Raw genomic sequence first — 17,080 nt, 5'->3', positions numbered from 1 at the left:
AAAGAAAATTGAAGAGAAAGTAGGCATGTTGATTTTAATTTAATAAATAAGATAGAAATTGGATGATGTGGCTTTTATCTTTGACTTCGCACCATATGTCTTTCTTCTTTTTTCTTTGTGCATCCAGGAAATACCTCTTAAACATCCTTTTAGAGCATTTAAAAGTTCAAATCTTGTAACAACTAGAATTCCCAGAGAATAAAGAATACAAAGGATCAATCGCAAGACAGGAAAACAGTAATGAGAAAGTAGGATATGAAACTCAATTTGCGGTTCAATACCCAACTCTCTTAGAGGGTTGGTGAAATTAGCAAACTGCCTTTCCGCCCCAAAATAAGGTAGTAGCCACTATTTTATTAGCCATAACGAACTTTATGAAGTTGCCAATTTGGTTTACCACTATTCTTCCATGACCAGAAATCTGTAAAGCACATTCTCACCACCATTGTGGGTATCAATTCTTGTATTCATCGCCACGAAAAATCGGAACATTCTACTTCTTTTAGATTAGTAGAATCAACCAACTTGCATTAAAAGGCTCGAGAACTCGTTTTAATACTTTGATAAATTCCGATAAGGACCCGAACCTAACATCTCTCTGATTTTCTCTATTCTGTTCAGAGCTGTGAGAGCTCAAGTTTGTACTTTTGCCAGAGAGTTATTTATAGGGAGAAATACAAATATGAAAATATAACTGACCAAAGAACAAAGAGGTAGTTACAATAAGCCAATCTCTCGAAGATATTCCGTGATATAGAAATTGAAGAACCGTTAATGCAGTTTTCAGTTGTAAAAGGACATGTCATATGAACATCTAATCAAAAGTCCCAAGCTGGGAGAGGCAATGGCATGGTTGAAGTCGAGTAGGGCCTTATGTTGCAGTAGAAAATGACCCTTTGTTTTTCTTTTAATCTTGCCATATGAGATGGTCTTGGTCCTCGTCAATTCTATTTGATGGTTCCATCTAGTGGGGCTATGTTAATGTTACAACTAGAAAAACCAAAAAGAATTGAATAATGGGTTCTGCAAGTTTCTGGGGCTTGTATTGCTCCACATATGTATTCTGTATATTATATATGCCAAAGTTTAGTGGCAGAGGCAGGGGTGGAGGCTTTTTTGCTGGCAGTACGTTAACTTGAATAGATAGATCATTTCCTGTTTCTGCAAGTTGGTGTCTTTACAATTATTTTCATCATGGAGGGACCCAAACGAGGAATAGGTGATTGATGGACTTGGAATTGCTCTCATTACAAAGAAAAGAAAAAGGCATCTAGCGGCGCTTTAATTTTACAATTAACACCACTAAAAACCGTGGCTAGAACTATTACCGATGTAAAATATCGCCACATGCGCTGCCATATTCTCCGTCAAGCCAAAAAAACACGATGCAAAAGAGGATGGCATCAGTAAACTAATGATAGCGACGCTTTTCAATATTTAGCGTTGGTAAAATTTCATATTTTCGATGCTTGTCTAATGTTGCTAAATGGTGACACTAGTTCACACTGCATTGCGATCTTAGCGACGGCTTGAGCCTGTTGCATCGCTTGGTGACCCCAAAAGCTTGCTACGTTGTTGATCTGGCGATGTTGATGGTCTAAAGAGTCACCAGTCCTTAACGCCTTTCGGCGACTCTATGTCTTGGTTAATGTTGCTAAATGGTGACACCAGTTCACATTGCATTACGATCTTAGCGACGGCTTTAGCTTGTTGCATCACTCGGTGAAGCCAAGTGCTTGCTATGTTGTCGATTAGGTGATGCAGATGGTCTAAAGCGTCGCCAGTTCTTAATGCCTTTTAGTGACTCTATGTCTTGATTAGTGGCGTTAATGGGTTATTTGATTTTTTTCTTGCAATTTTTAATAAAATTATATGCGCATTACACAATTAACATGTAAATATTGCAAGAATATTAATAGATATTCTAACACAAAATAGATAATAGATTCATTACACAAAATAGTTACTAAATAAATAAATATAAATATACAATACCTGTCGCTGACACTTAGAAAAGAAATGTAAAATAGCTGTACTGATGTTTTTGGCTGGACCCACCCATTTAACTTTTATACTATAGCTTACCACCATTGTTGGCATGTTGTCTTCTTAATTTCTTCATCAAGCTTCATAAGTATCTATAGCAAATTCCCTTTCAGTATCATTAGAAAATTTGAAATTTTGAGCATATGCGTCACAATTTAGTAAAAACTAATGATAAGTATAAAAAAAAGTATTTGGTAGTTTTACCAATTGACAATTTTTAGTATGTTATTTTTCAGACAAAAAGAGGTATGTAGTTATAAGTTATACAAAAAAGGTATTTCGCCATTCAAAAGTATCGATTGACAATGATTTAGCCATATTCACTCTGATCAACCATCATTATCATACTTCATATGTTTAATAATATGAACTTCATAACTTAAAAACTCAAAATGTCATTATTTGATCATTAAATCAATCTCATCAGATAAATAATTTTTTAAACTGTAATTTAACAATCAAATAATAGAATTATGAGTTGTTAAGCTCTAAACTCATGTTATCAAAGACAAGTGATATGATAATAATAGTTGATCGGAATAAACGTGACTGAATTCTTACAAAATGAGATTTTTTAACGGCAAAATATTTTTTCTTTATCACAATTTGTAACCAGGTATCTCTATTTGTCTGAAAATAAAATCACATACTCAAAGTTGTAAAATAATGAAACCACATAATACTTTTTTCTATTTATCTCAAATTAATAAAACATACATGATTTAATAGAATCAGTTTTTATATCTTATTACTAACTTCCAAAGGTGGTCTTTAAAAAGCTAAAAGTCATTTTGTATATATTTATTTGTTGTTTCGTTATCCTTTTTTAGGCTATTCATTTTTTTTCTTCATGATTAAAATCTTTGTCTCATATTGCTCCTGTATCTCATGAATTTCCTTGTGAAGAGCATCTTCTTCTTCTTCAGTTGAAAGAAGAAAAATAGTGTTGAATTTTAGGATGTTGTAGTTTACAGTCACTTAATTTTCTTTCAATATTTATATATATATATATATATATATAATAAAAATTAATAAAATGTAGATCAAGCTTATATAAAAAAATTTATTTAGCAATTTATGAAAAGAATATTTTAATACATAATATTTGTATAACTTTATATAAAAGTTAAATGTTAAAATTTTAATGTAAATTTGACCTAAATTTTATAAATTTCATTAAATAAATATATAAAGGCATTAAAAAAAATTACGTTATTATAAACTTCGATATTCTAGAATGTACATGTCTATAAGCTAACATACACTTTAATCCCTAAACACTTTAGATTTAGAAAGCAATACGAAAAATGCCATGTGGTTTTAGTTTTTGATGATATTTTATATGTATTATTTTCTTGGAAAAAAAAAAAAAGAGAAGGCATGTATGTGCTCTCCAATCTAAGTTTATCATACCATAATCAGACTCATTCAATCTATTAAATGAGTGAGCGGCCCCATAAATGAAGCCCAATTGAGATTTTGGGATATACTTTTGCAGGATCAAAAAGTTTATGTTCCAAACTTGGCTAATGTAACAGCTGTGCTACTTGAAGGAATTTAGGGTTTAGCAGGTTAAATTCAGTAAATGGGTTGATCCGTTTATGACACGACTTGAAACGAGTTATGTAATGTGTTGATTTACGAACTCATTACAACTCATTTAATTTTTGTGTCGTGTTGGATCATATCAACCCGATCCAACCCATTTACAATCCGTAAATTTTAAAAGATAAAAAATAAAATAACCATATATAAAAATAAAAATAAATAAAAATAAAATGGCTAAAAATAAAATATAACAAATAAGACCTAATTAGTATAACAATCCTAACAAAGTTTTCTACTTCTTTACTTTTGTGCCACCCTTCTCACAAAAGAAAACGAAACCTTAATAAAATAATTTGTTACTATTTGTATGAATTTAAAAATGCACTTTGTAATAAATAAAAATTCTATTTATGATTTGATACTATGTCTATTTATAAAATATAATTTTTTTTGCATGTTAAATATATTAAATCTTATGCCATTTATATAACAGGTTAAGCAGGTCGGGTCAGATTTATGACCCATATACGATCTATTTAAATAAACGTATTATGAGTGTCGTATTCGTGTCACCCATTAAAAATTTATGTTGTGTTAGGGTTGAGATAAATATATACGATTACTAAATAGGTCGGTGTTCATTTTGACCATAATCGTGTCACCTAAATATATCAACCTAACACGAACACGACCCACGGACACTTTTTGACCCCCTAGCTACTAGTATGTTATAAGGTGTTGATTTTTTGGGTTATCTTTCATACTATATGGTTGATGCATACTACTGCTAATCAACAAACCTCCATTACCTTTTCTTAGTCATCAAACCTCTTTATCATCAGTAATCAACAAATCCATGAAAGACATTCATCAAACTCTCCAAAACCCTCTATCATCAGCAATGAGTAAATCAAATAAAGAAAAAACTGATGATTCAATCTCTCATAAAAAAAAAAGAATATCTCATTCTAATACTATAACCAAATCAGAACAAAAAATAAATAAATTCTTACCACATCTTTGTATTGATGTCGATAATTAAATTAATTTAATTCTCTCAACTAAAGAAAAAGAATGTTAAAAAAAACACTAAACGATGAACTCAAGGATCCAAGCTATCATTGCGGACAAATTCAAAGGATGGCAAGTTTTTTTGTCATCGATATACTATAAATCATAGAGAAATTTCGAGAATGGCGAGCTAGTATTATAACAACGAATGTTATAGTGGCTTAAAAGAAAGAAAGCTATATATTAGAGAGAAAGAGTAAAGCTGAATGTTAGCGATAAAAAATTTAGTACATTTTCTTCCAATATCAAATTTTGGATTTAAATGATCTTAAAGTGGACAATTTTGGGTTTATTTGCTAAAAAAAGACTAAAACTCGGCTTACTTGATATTTTGTGTTTCTGATTTGTGTGTGAAAAGCAAAATGCTCGTACAGTATTCACCGGTATGGTAACACTATGCATGACAACGAAGAGGGGAGGAGAGGGAAAGGTATTTTAAAAGAAATGGAAAAAAATATTTATCTTATTGTGTTTGGTTACATAAAACTCATCATTAAAGGGGAAGAAGGAAAATTAATTAATTTTGAATTTTTTATTGTAATAATAGAGATAAAAATAATATTTAATTAGATTTAATTTCTTTCCTTAGGTGAAATTTTTTACACTTCAAATGGGGTCCAATCAATTTCAACTTCTATTCCCCTTAAATTAAGACTAGTTTATCTTTCCATTTCTAAATGTTGCCTTCACTAGATTTCAAAATTAAAGTAGCCGCTGTCCAATCATTTTTCAACCCTTTAATTTGGGCTCGGTTCATATGTGGGCTCAAGACTAGGTCAAGATGACATCAGATACATAATACAATAAACAGTCGTAGCCTAGCCCATGAGAAAATCCATGGCAAACTTAGCAGCCGACAACATTATATATATATCTTATTTGTTTCTCGAGAAAATAAATTCCCTAGAAAAAACCCTCAAACAGTTGTGGGTGCATAAAATGATAAAACAGAGCCGCACGAGCTCTTTCATTGGATGCCTAGAGTTTGGTTCTTTTCTGACATACGTAAAAAAAAAGGAAAATTAAAATAAATAAATAAACCTGACCTGACACTATAATTTAACCCACTCTCTTTCTCTACGTAGTAACAAAGCTGCATTCTTGTTTTTTCTCTCTTTTCCTGTGACCTTTGTCCCTTTATTTATTTTAAATGATTTTGAGAGATTAGGGGAGCCTAATTCCATTGGATTCTCACCTAATGCCACCCTTCTCATCATCATCATCATCATCCTCATGTTAATCTCCATCTTGTCCGAGATTATCTGCCTAATTACAATATTATTTTGTAAATGGAAACCTAATAAACACCATTCATTAGGACGTTATAATTGAAATGTGAATTATGAATTTATTTAATAAAGATAATTATCATGTTATGCAGCAAATCAAAAGGATTAATGGTAACTTAAGAAAAAGATTTATAAAAATGACCATGTGTTTACCTGACAAAAGGAAATTTTATAATTTATAGTGTATGATATTTTAGTATTACGGGAGAAGTAATATGTTAGTATTAGGTTCATACTTATGATAACATGGTATTCACATGACATGACATAAATTGCATAATTAATAATGTGACTTCCTATTAAGTAATGGGTTCCATATTTTTTTATAGATATAAATAAAAATTACATAAGTTAAAATAAGATATACACATGCCATCAGGCAAGATTACATTAATGATAAATTTTTCTTTAAACTAACCGTATTATTAAAAATTAATATAATTTGATACTAAAATGTAATTGGTTTTACTAATAGGGTACTAAAATTTAAAAGAAAAATATTGCATATAGGCAAACCAGATTATCATTTTTAAATTTTTTATTTATTTTTTTTAAATTATATTATTTTCATCATCGTCTCCTTAGTGCAAAAACATTATCATCTCTGGCAAGATTCTTGAACTGGGTTACTAATTACAGGAATAACAAAGACTAGAATTAATGGAAGGTTAGGAAAAAGTTACTTATGATATTTTCATATCAGCTGGATCAGATTGCAAGTCACTTTCAGTAAGAAAAAAGTTGCCTGAAGTGCAAAAGGAGAAGAATATTCAATTATAAGATCACATTAAAAAGTAGCCTTTTTACTTTTGTTTGAATTTGTTAATGCTTTTTAATTTTTTCTTTAGCTTTCTCATATTGTTGACCCAACAAAGTAACATTCACAAGGAGGAAAAGAAACACTTCAAATCAAGAACATGAAGGGAGAAAAAGAAAGCTGTTAAAGGAATAAAGTAATCTTGTGTCAATCCACCTCTGAATATATATCCCACACATTCAGTATTATTAGAGAGGTATACTACACAAAGTAGTTCTACAATCAAGCATACTTTTATGGTATAACAAAAGCAGCAACAATCAAGAAAAACAGAAAAACCCTAACAAAATATGCTAAATTAGATCAAACTTCATCTAAGATAAGATAGATTATTCAAAACCCTAACTTCTTACAGTACTCCAACTAAGCATTAAACAGTAAGTTTGCATATCTATGCAATGTGTAGAAGCGTACCCATACATTAAGCTGTGATATTGTTAAATGCTAACAAGAAGAAGAGCTCTATATCAGGAGAAGCAAAAAAAGTAATAGGAGATATCTTTGAAGACCAATTTGAAGCTACCCTTCTCTTCATTGGAGCTGGTGGACATGACAAGAGCTTGGGGATTTTAAATCTTTGAGCTTTTGGTGTAGAACAAGAACTACTACTGCAGTCTGATGTTGAAGAAGTTGCCTTGCCTTCTTTTACTTCTTGTACTTCTTGATCTTTGCAGCTCCAAGAATTACTAGTAGTAGTGTAATCACAAGGCAGATCAATATCCATTGATGTTTCTTTTCTTCTTGACACAACTTCTTGTTGCTGCTGCTGCTGCTTGAAGCTTGCTTTTCTTGTATCTTTTGAGGGTGCCATTTTTAAGAGGTTTTAAAATGTATAGCACTTAATAGTAGTTTCCAAGTGGGTGTTTAGATATAGATAAATAGAACTCTTTTTATTATTAATATTATTTACTTTTTGTTAAAGTGGTAAGAAAGAAAGGGAGAAGAGTAGCTATTTAGACTTGAAACATGAAGGATATTTCTTGGAAGAAAGCAACAGAAACATTCCAAAGTTACCCATTTAAAAAGTATTTGAAATCTTGAAAAGCTCCGGCCATGCATCAAGTAATATTGAAAAGCTTCTTCTAAGCACCAAGTAGGTCCAAAATAATATTACAACAGCAGAAGCAACTACTACCACTAGAAGAGCAAATTTATTCAAAACTCTACCGAATCTTGATAAGATTGGTGCCTTTTTGGGGAGGGAATATATAATTTATGTCAACCTTTTTCACAAATTACATTTTAATATGTACGGTTTCTCTTTTGATACTTGGATATTTATTAAAAAGAAGAAAAAAATTATTATTTAGACTTGGTGTATATCTTCACTTATAAACTAAATCGATAGATTATTGACATATATTTATTAATTTTTATAGTATATACACCAAATTTAGGTAAGAATTATCTTTTAAAAAATGTTTAATATATGAAAATCTTACTTGGTATAAATTTAAAGTTATACACTAAATTGATAAATATATAGTTGATATATTTTATTAATTTTAGATAATTAAATATATATTAGATTTTTTATTTATATATTTAACTTCCTCGAATATAATTGTGTGCATATAAGATTGGGCCTTAAAAGTGTAGGCCAAGGTTTTGACAATGCGTCCATCAACTTATTAATGTATGGTCATTATAAAAAGTGTAAAAGAGAAAAGACAGGCAAATTGATTGAAATAATTTTAATAATTATATATTTAATGAATTAAGTAATTTACTAATAATAATTAATGATTTGTCGTCATTAATAATTTCAGTTTGGAACTTGATATTTGGAAAACCTTTATTCAGAGATTGATGGCTTATAAAAAAAAGGCGACTTTTTACTTTATATGTGGATTACCGAGTCATTTGTAATTTCTTTGCAATAGTCTAAAGATGAAGAGAAATAATTAGATTTTGGCTTGGGGCTTATGTATTTATATCAAACGTATAAAAGAAAATAATAATAGTAGTAATAGTAGTGTTTTAATTAATTTATATTAGTGTTATGTTAATCTAATATTTATCCTAATTGACATACAATTTAAAACTATGTAAACTATATAATATTAATGTTTTAATTAAAACATATAGGAAAAATTTATTATTTTAATTTAATAATATTTAATATTTACAACTAATAGTTCATTTACAATAAGTCTAATTCTAAAATTTAATTCTGTAAAAATTTTAAATCAACAATGATTTTAATTTTAGATTATAGCATTTTAATTTTAATTCTAATATTGTATTAAATAATACATTAGTTTTCTAATTGTATAATAATTCTTAATCCTAATTATTAGTATATCAATTATATTTTTAATCTAATACTAATTTGTTAATAAATTATCATATTAATTACCATTTTAAAATTATTTTATTTTTTATTATATAAATAATAATGAGTCGGATTATAAATTATAATTCATACGTGACGCATGTGAATAAAAACATAGTTATAATCTAACCTCACTAAGGGTATATTTGTTTATGTATTTAAAATTATTTAAATTTAATAATAATAAATTAAATTATTTAAATTTATACGCAATGTACATAAATAAAAAAAATACTTTCTTTATAAAAAAAAATTCAATTGTTATTATCCCAAATAGTAATAATGACTTGAATATATTTTAGATTCTAAACTTAAATAAAGTATTAAAATTAAAAGGCTTAGGTTTACAAATTTATAAAGTGTTGGCTATGTTTTATCTTATTAAAGTAAAATAAAATATTTGTGGATAAATTTTTAAATTAAATTAATATATTTTTACAACATTAGTGATCTTAATGATTATATTAATTTTGTTTCTTGCTAGCTATAAAAATAATCAGTATAAGATTTTATAAAGTAAAAATAGATTAATTTGTAGATGCATTTACTATAATTTTAAAAATTTGTTATTACCTAAATATTTATAATAAAAAATTTAAAAATATATATAATATTTTATTTTTTAAATAAGAGCAACTCAAATATTTAATATTTACATACATTGCGTGTAAATAAAAAATTAGTTTTTTCATCGTATTAAAAATAAAAATAATCTTTCTTCGTCCTAGTTATCAATTTATTAAGAAATTTTTGAAGCTAGAATATTAAATTTTTAAATAAAAAATGAAAATTGTTATCAATTAAAACAAAAAAATTATAAAACTAAAAAGAGATGATTGATATTTCTCATTCATAATAATTAAGCCTCAAATGATAATAATAAATATGAGTGCTACAAGAATTAATTGATTATATTTTTATATTTTAATCAACTAACTAATTTATTTTAAATATATTACCTTTAATATAAAAGTAATTAATTTTATCTTTATAATCTTTTGATTAATTTAATTGTGATAAATTAGAATAGTTGTAAATATATGATATTATATTCATATAAATGCATTTTAGTTCTAAAAGAAATATATGAATGTAAATATATTAATACGAAAGTAAAATATATTTCAATTTATCACAATTTTTTGAGATAAAAATATAGTTTTATATAGAATATAGGGTGAAAATTATAGATTAAAAATTAAAATTAAAATAATGAATATTATAAATTGTAATTACAGAATTTATATTCTAAAAATAATATATTAGTTTATTAAATTAATTTATTAAAATTATTTTAATTTATTAGCATGGAAATAATAATTAGTCAAATTATTATAATTCACGTGCAACACATGTGAGTAAAAAAATTAGTATATCTAATTTTTAAAAAATATATATGTTTAATTTTTTTTAACACATAAATATAATATCGCTATGTAATTTTTATATTATGTAAATTACTATTAATAATGTTACATGTAATTAATACATTAATATGTTATATAAAAGTTAAGGTAAACAACAATTTTGACATATTTATTTATTTATTATGTATAGCTAAGATACAAATATGTAATTTTTATATTCATTTAAATTCTCGTATTAATTATAGTACGGTATAATTAATACATGAGTTAATATATTATTATTTTAACTAAATTATGCTTTTAATTCTAAAATGCAATATACAATTAATATGTTATCTAGTAAGTTACCTTTTTAATTAAATAATAATTTATTATATTAAAAAGTAATATATTAATTAATGATTTAACAAAAAATTTCATCTGTATTATATATTTCCAAGTATACTTTTTATTGTATTATTATTATACTTTTGGTTTATTGTATTCATATATAAGTATTTTTAAATAAAATTCTAGTTTAAATATTATAAATTAAAAATATTTATAATTAAAAATAATAATAACAGTTATAAAATATGTGAATAGAAAATTGGTGTTCGTTAATTAGGTGTGGGGTGAAATGTAATTTAGACTCTTTTGTCAAAGATAACTAATTAGAAAAATAATATTTTGACTAATCTATATATATATTAATTTTTAAGATTTAAATTTTTTTGATTTGGCACATAAAATTTTTACTTTTTTTATTAATTTATAAATTCATAAATTACATTTCTAATTAAACACTCAATCTAATCTTAAGAAATAATATATTAGTTATATTTTAATATTATATTAACTAAAAGTTGCTGCTATATATTTTCAGGTGCAAGTATAATTTAGCTCTAATAATCCGTGATAAATTTAACACCATTGCTTTGGTGGGAATTTCGGTCTGGCTAATGTTTTCAGAGTTGAAACTTTAGAATATTTGTTTATCAATTATTAGTATAAATTGAAATGTCTTTTATGTATATATATATATATATATATATAGAGTGATTAACTGCCATTCATTTTAGTGTGTGTGTATGTGCATATATGGTTGTAACTGTTACAGATGATCGAGTGTTGACTACAAATTAATACACATCCTGATATAATCCTAAGTTTAGGGCCAGACATATTATAATCAAGCAACTGCAAGAAAGCAAATTGGTAAGCATGTAAAGAAGTGTAGATTAATCATGAAAAACAACCAGAACTATAACAGCATAGATGAGGTAGATGGTGCTCAGGACATTGCAGGATTATATAAAACAGTAGTTAAAAAAACTGGGGTTAAATTACTGCCATCATGATGATCCTGATAGGCAATTGACATCAGGTGTAACATTATTGAAAGTTCCTTTAACGTTTTGGCAATAGGCATCAGTCTGATGAACTGATGTTCCTGATGGGGTTATGTAGATTCCAGTCATTACAACGTTGGTGCACCCTATTTCACTGCAATCCAATCTAATGGCTTCCTTTTGTGCTGAAGTTCCTCTCACGTCACTATATGTTACATCACTTATTGATACTGCTGTTGTCTGCAAATTTTATTTGCAGCCGTAAATTATATATATCCATATTGACACTTAAAAGGAACTTGTTAGATAATTAAAATTAACATATGTAGGATGTGTACGTAGTTGAAATTACCTCATTTTTGCAGTCGTGTTTCCCATCGCAGTAATACTGGTCGATTATTATAGGGTTTTTGGATGCTATTAGTGTGATATGCTCAAAAGAGATCAGCCTTGCAAACCCTTGTCCACCCTGAATTAATGTATAAAGAATGAGCAAAGAAGATACAATTTAGATGTTTTTAATTCAATCTAATATTTCGGGTTGAAAAAGTTTTGAGGCTTAATTGTTTGTACCTGCCATGTCTTGATTCTTACTCCATTTTGAGTTCCATTGAAAGTACAATTTTGGACATGCACCTCTTCCACAGTATCAGAGCATCCATTTGCTCCTAGACTTCCTACGCTGCCATGCAGACACACTGACGCGCCATTATACACATAAAAAGGAGGGGATATTTACCAAAATTGTGTAGTTCAAGTTAGCAAATATAGAAAAAAATGATTTATGGCATTAAAAATACTGACGTGGCAAGCCAGGTCATATTTTTAAACTATTAATAAGAGTATCTCTTTATTATATCATATATTTTTATGTGAAAATACGGTAAACCACATTTTTATTTTTATTTTCTGCTAAAACAGCATGTACTGGTTGCTTATGGTGATCATCGCAGTGCAGGAATTCAGAGGTTGAACTCCTGGGCCCAATTAGCACTACTAATCATTCACTAAGTCGCATTTAATTTGGTAAAGGACGAACCTGATGCCATGACCTGGACCGCATACGACATCGATAATTCTGATGTTGGAGGAATTACCATTGATAGCAACACAGTCATCCCCTAATATTCAAGTAAACATATATAAAAGATTATGAGCTGATCGAAACAACAAAATGATCACGAAGGATGAGTTAATATTATATATATAAGGATTGTAAGTGAAGTTAAAATAAACAAGATTACCAGTTGCAATGTTAGAGTGTAAAATCTTGACATGGCTTGACCGAGAGACGTCAATTCCATCGGTGTTAGGGCTTTCCTTTGGTGCAATTATATTAAGATGTGAGATCATCACACCAGTGCAACCACTTAATGATATATGACTTTTGGGACTGTTAATATGAGTGAGACCTGTTAGTGTAAGGTTGTTACATTGGTTGAAGTGTAGAGCCTGCAACCAACATTGCCAATATCACACATTCATGCTTCAAATAATATTCCATTCATCAAAATTATTACTAATATCAGAAATATAAACAGAAGAGTTATATATATATATATATACTCTGTTATTTAAAATTAATAAATATGTATTAATTATCTATCGATTTGATATATAAATAAGAATATATACCAACACTTTTATTAATATATTTTTACATTGCAATGAAAAAAATTTTAATACGGGGAAAAATACTTACTTTGGGTGGATTGTAATTCTTGTTATTAGTTTCCTGGAAATTTTTAAAATTATCATCAATTTATATTTAAAAGAAAATGATGAAAGGACTTCTAAAGAAGATGATACAAAGTAGATTAATACTTTTAAGTCGTTGGATTGTGAATGAGACCACCAGGCTGAACCCTGGCCATCAATTTGTCCTGTACCAAAAATAGTGAGATTGAGAACATGTGAGAATGATAACCAGCTTTCTGATTGCCCAAATTTCCATGCATCGATACTTCTAGGTGCTACTATGTTTCCTAAAACCTGTACTCAACAAAGAGAAACAATGCACATATTAGAGCCCTTAAAAGTTAGCAAGCTCAGCTTCTTATAGGCTATACTTCACTGACAGGCTTAGAGAATTTCTCTTATATACATAAGGAATAATCACTTTACCTGAACAGAAACCGCGCTAGACGAGCAGGGACCTGAGAATTCCACAGGCTGTAGTAAAAATGTCTTCCCTGCAGGTACCATGAGGATTGGGACATTCTGAGCCGGTGCAGCTCCACATAAAGCTTTCCATGCTTGTAGAAAAGCCTAAAAATATGACATATGCAAAGGGAGTTCATACTCAAAACATATATATATATATTCAGCAAAAGAATCATGATCATGAGCCCGTTTGATCAATTTCGGAACTAGAATAGAAATCTTAAAATAAAATGAAAATGAACCTTTTCTCCAGGCTCATTTCAAGTATTTACCATAGAATCATCGGTTTGGCCATCTCCAGTGGCACCAAAATCAACAACGTTAAGAACAGATGAACGTGCACTTCCAATAAATATACTAAACACAGCAAAGCAGAAGAGCAAAATGCCACTTAGTACCTCCTGCATTAGAAAAGTTCAGAACATACCCAAAAGTTAAAAATAAATTAAGCTGCACTTTGCACTTGCTAATATGCTCGTGAGAGGTAGTAATGCATTTACTAAGAATACAGAGTGAAGCTTGCTGTTATTTACAGAAAAGTATTTCCTACCATTCTGCTTCTCTTAACCAAGAGAGAAAAATTGTCAAACTATGTTAAGCTGTACATCCTCTTCTTAAAATCCTATACTTATATACGGATACATGTAGTGCATAATTGTTATTAGGGCCAAAAAAGGGCAAGATTCTTCCTCACAATCTACTACTCTTCATGGCCAAATTAAGCATTTATAAACAAACAAAAATGGAACTTCTATGATATAATAAATTGTTTTCTTGATATAGGATATAGGTGGCAGTTTGTCATTTTATCTGAGATTTTTATTTGTTTTTAATAATTTTTTTATTTCCTTACCATGCATATAAATAATGAGAAAAATAGATATAATAACTCATTAAATAAATTGTTCTGCATAACTAATTAAAATAATTGTTTCTTGTGAAGTATAGTTTATGAATTGAATAATTTTGTTTTTCATTTTATGACTATTTAATTAATTATCACCACAATATTCATATAATGAATTATTACATGTATTATTTCCCTAAATGTATTTAATATTTCAACTTTGTATGAGGATCTGGCCTGAATTTTTTCGCCAGATATAATACTTAATTAGCATTTTGTTATATATATATATATATGTTAAGTATTAGATTGGAAATAAAACTTTATAGTATAGGAATCTGAAATGATATGGAACAGATGGAAAGAAATCTATGCCTAAGGTTTGGCCTTGTGTTCATGGTAGAAAATCTAGCATCACTTTGCAGAGATGCATGCTTCCCATTTTTGCCATTAACATATTCTTTTTCCAGATTGATTTTTGTGTAAGATATATCATTGTCCCTCTGAAATAAATTAATTTTTTATTTTGTCCGAAATTATAGCCTATTTTATTTTTTAATTATTAATTTATTAAATAATTATTAAAAATAATTTTCAATAATTAATATAAATATTATTATATGCAATTAGTTTTTATATTTTATATTTTTAAATTAGTATTTTTTTTATAAAAAATCTAATAAGTATATTTTTTTTCAGAAAGTTCCCATAAACATTAATTAAGACAATTTACATTTATCTCATTTGAAACGTGGAAATATATGAATTTTTACAATTTTAGCAACCATAAAAACACTGATTAATAAGACCTGCCAAATAAAAATTAATGGTAATTTCATTATAAAAATTCTAGCCATGAATTTCTTTTGTTATAATGTCTAATTACTGAAAAGAATATTTTCTAAATAATTTTGTAAACGTTGTAATATAACATTATAATTTTAATATCATTAATACATTCTATTACTAAGTATTTTACACACACTAGCTTGCTACTTTTTATACTTTTTCTTTCTCTATTCTGCTGGATTAAAATTATTTGCTTGTTGAATCCTGAAAGATTATAAAATAAATCTTTAAGGACAGTTCCATCCTTGTACGCCTTAAGCTTCATCAAAACTCGATTCTACTTAACGATAGTTGTCTCATATAACTATGGATTACCCAAAGAATAAGTAAAATAATAAAATTGATGAATTATCTAAAAAGCGATTGCCTTTCTAAATAAAAAAAGATTTAAAATTGATAAAATACCAACTAGAGTCACGCAAAATTTTTTTTAGAGTGACGAGCGATGGCTTTTCCCTTGTTAACAAGGGAAATATTTTTTAATTAATTATCTACCATAAAATTTTACCTAGTTATTTTGAATGACATGGCATTATTAATTGACGTTGCGTGTTTTTATTGGATTAGTCTACAGATGACGTTATAGACTCTATCTATCTAAACATTTGTCCTAAAAGTCGAATTCGTAAAACTTATATCATATTGTTAAATTTAATTTTCAAATTACTTATTGTCATATACTTAATTTTAATATTTCAACAACTTAATCATTGTGATATGATAACAACCTAATTACGTAGTTAATAGTTTTTTTTTAATTTCTCATTTACATATTATAATATATATTAACCACATTTAATTCAATCATTTTTTCAATTCTTCATATAACTTATTGCTATTTATTTCTATAGCTATTTTTTTATGTTGATATCTTATTAAATAGTTACAATCAAATTATATTTTATTGTTTCCCACCAGCATATATATATATATATATATATATATATATATATATATATATATATATATATATATATATATATAATGTCAAGTTTTTCCATGAAATTTCACGTGGTATATCATATTTTTCCAATGAGAAAATGACATATGATATATTTATAAAAATATTAATTATAATATTTAAAATAAATAAACGTGATCTTAAATGCTAACAATGAATATGGTAAAAATTTATATTTTATTTAAATATAAGACTATTATATTCTTAAAAAATAATTACTACATATTAATAATAAATCTTATTATCTTTCTAAAAAATATGTATTTATATTCATATCTAAATAAAAAAATAGTAAAAATTAAAATTTGTAAATCTGGATCATAAAAAATAGTTAAAGAAATTTGTAACATGTTTGAGAACTTATTGGTCGAATATAATAATTAAAAAAAAATCAGCCTATATGTATATGATATTAAAAAGTATAATAAAAATAAATAAATAGCAAGAATTCTAACA

General features: G+C 27.2%; 1 protein-coding gene across 1 annotated transcript; it reads right to left on the bottom strand.

Annotated features, from left to right (window-relative positions):
• Positions 1 to 11,751: 11,751 nt before the first annotated feature.
• On the bottom strand, positions 11,752 to 14,551 carry LOC112536114 (probable polygalacturonase At3g15720). Its single transcript, XM_048380374.1, has 9 exons — positions 14,518 to 14,551; positions 14,240 to 14,368; positions 13,929 to 14,072; positions 13,515 to 13,796; positions 13,049 to 13,256; positions 12,844 to 12,925; positions 12,378 to 12,486; positions 12,157 to 12,273; positions 11,752 to 12,044 (listed from the first exon to the last, which is right to left on the bottom strand). Exons 1-9 carry the CDS (start codon positions 14,518 to 14,520, stop codon positions 11,808 to 11,810), a joined length of 1,311 nt encoding a protein of 436 aa, XP_048236331.1. The 5' UTR covers positions 14,521 to 14,551; the 3' UTR covers positions 11,752 to 11,807.
• Positions 14,552 to 17,080: the final 2,529 nt, after the last annotated feature.

Source organism: Ricinus communis, chromosome 10, assembly GCF_019578655.1.
Source record: "Ricinus communis isolate WT05 ecotype wild-type chromosome 10, ASM1957865v1, whole genome shotgun sequence".
NCBI lineage: Eukaryota > Viridiplantae > Streptophyta > Magnoliopsida > Malpighiales > Euphorbiaceae > Ricinus > Ricinus communis.
The sequence above is the reverse complement of the archived record's forward strand: the minus strand, read 5'-3'. Positions and strand labels throughout refer to the sequence as shown.